This window comes from Dinoponera quadriceps, unplaced genomic scaffold, assembly GCF_001313825.1.
Source record: "Dinoponera quadriceps isolate SergipeBrazil2010 unplaced genomic scaffold, ASM131382v1 scaffold367, whole genome shotgun sequence".
NCBI classification, from domain to species: Eukaryota; Metazoa; Arthropoda; class Insecta; order Hymenoptera; family Formicidae; genus Dinoponera; species Dinoponera quadriceps.
This window is the reverse complement of record NW_014554712.1, coordinates 456,248-457,590: the sequence shown is the minus strand read 5'-3', so window position 1 is coordinate 457,590 and position 1,343 is coordinate 456,248. Positions and strand designations below refer to the sequence as shown.

The 1,343-nt window shown below is 37.3% G+C and overlaps 1 protein-coding gene across 1 annotated transcript in view; it reads left to right on the top strand.

Moving 5' to 3' along the window:
• Nucleotides 1–1,127, top strand: part of LOC106741070 (NF-kappa-B-repressing factor-like) — a 3,062-nt gene extending 1,935 nt beyond the window's left edge. The window contains exons 5-7 of the mRNA XM_014612677.1: nt 122–300; nt 411–599; nt 821–1,127. Of these exons, the coding sequence (XP_014468163.1) occupies nt 122–300; nt 411–599; nt 821–980 (528 nt within the window). The 3' untranslated portion in view covers nt 981–1,127. The remainder of the gene's footprint in view (nt 1–121; nt 301–410; nt 600–820) is intronic.
• Nucleotides 1,128–1,343: the final 216 nt, after the last annotated feature.

The window sequence follows — 1,343 nt, the reverse complement described above, 5'->3', positions numbered from 1 at the left end:
CACACACACACACACACACACACACACACACACACACACACACATGGTGGTATAATAAGAAAATAATACACAAAATACAATACTTATTCATTTGAACCTTTTAAATCTCTTATGAATTTAGATCAAGGAAAATTTAAGTGCACAAAGAAATGTAAAGAACGTAAATGTAACGACGATAGAGAAGACCAAGTTACAAGATAATATTCCCGACGACAATGTTGGAAAGAAGTTGTTGAAATTAATGGGCTGGAGCGGTGGCGGTCTTGGAAAATCTCAGCAGGGCATCAAGGAACCTGTGATGTTTGTGTTCAATGATATTGTTAATTAATTTTTGGGCAACATTTAAATAAGCTCTTAAATAAGTTATCAGAGACATAACGACTGAGTATCATTATTGTCTTTTTTTTTAGGCTCAAACAACAGCTGAGCCGGAAAGGTTTGGGTCTGAAATCAAGTACATCTACCTCTAAACCAGCACTATTACGGGAGTTGAAAGCCAAATGCAAGGAAGCTTTTAAGGAACTGCTAATGGGCGATACGGAAAATGATATAGTATTCTCTACGGATTTTACCAATGATGAAAGAGCAATGATCCATCAGTGCGTATCATTTTTTCTTAAGCTATATACTAACGTGAACTGGAAACCCCTCCCTCCTCTCTCTAGACATATACAGCTATATGATTCGCAATATACTATGAATTATATTTCGGGAAAAAATAATTTCCTAATAGATTATTTCTTATAATAATGATTAAATAAGATACGATATTTCCGAGAAGTTTCGCGTCCTCAACGCGAATGTTTTTAATTTGTTTCAGAGTCGCGCGGTCCATGGGTCTCAAATCGCGCAGCTACGGCCCCTCGGATCAACGGAGATTGGTGATATCACGCAAGATCGATATCCGTAGCTTAGTCGAGGAACTGAAAGGCCTCGGTGGAATTACCGAGAAATACGAGCTGATAGGACCGACCACGTAAATGAGGAGAGATTAGTTTCACCAAGGCACCTGTAAATTTCTTTTGTACATAAGCGTCCCGTAACATTAAAATCATACACACACACATACTGTAGAAGTTTATCGTCTGTCTGGACAAATAAATGGGCTTTTCATGTGTTTTATAATATTATTGTTTAAACGATCCAAAAACAAGCTGTTTGAAGTAAATATATCGCAACATTCTAACTGATTACTCCTTCTAGCACGAAGTAGCAAGACTCGCTCGCTTCCTGTCTCTAAATAGAAACGAAAGTATTTGTGCCGAATGGAAAGGGAACGCTTATACAGATTCTTATACAGAAGAATTCTATCACATAGCTAGTAAAATAGTACGAACGAATAG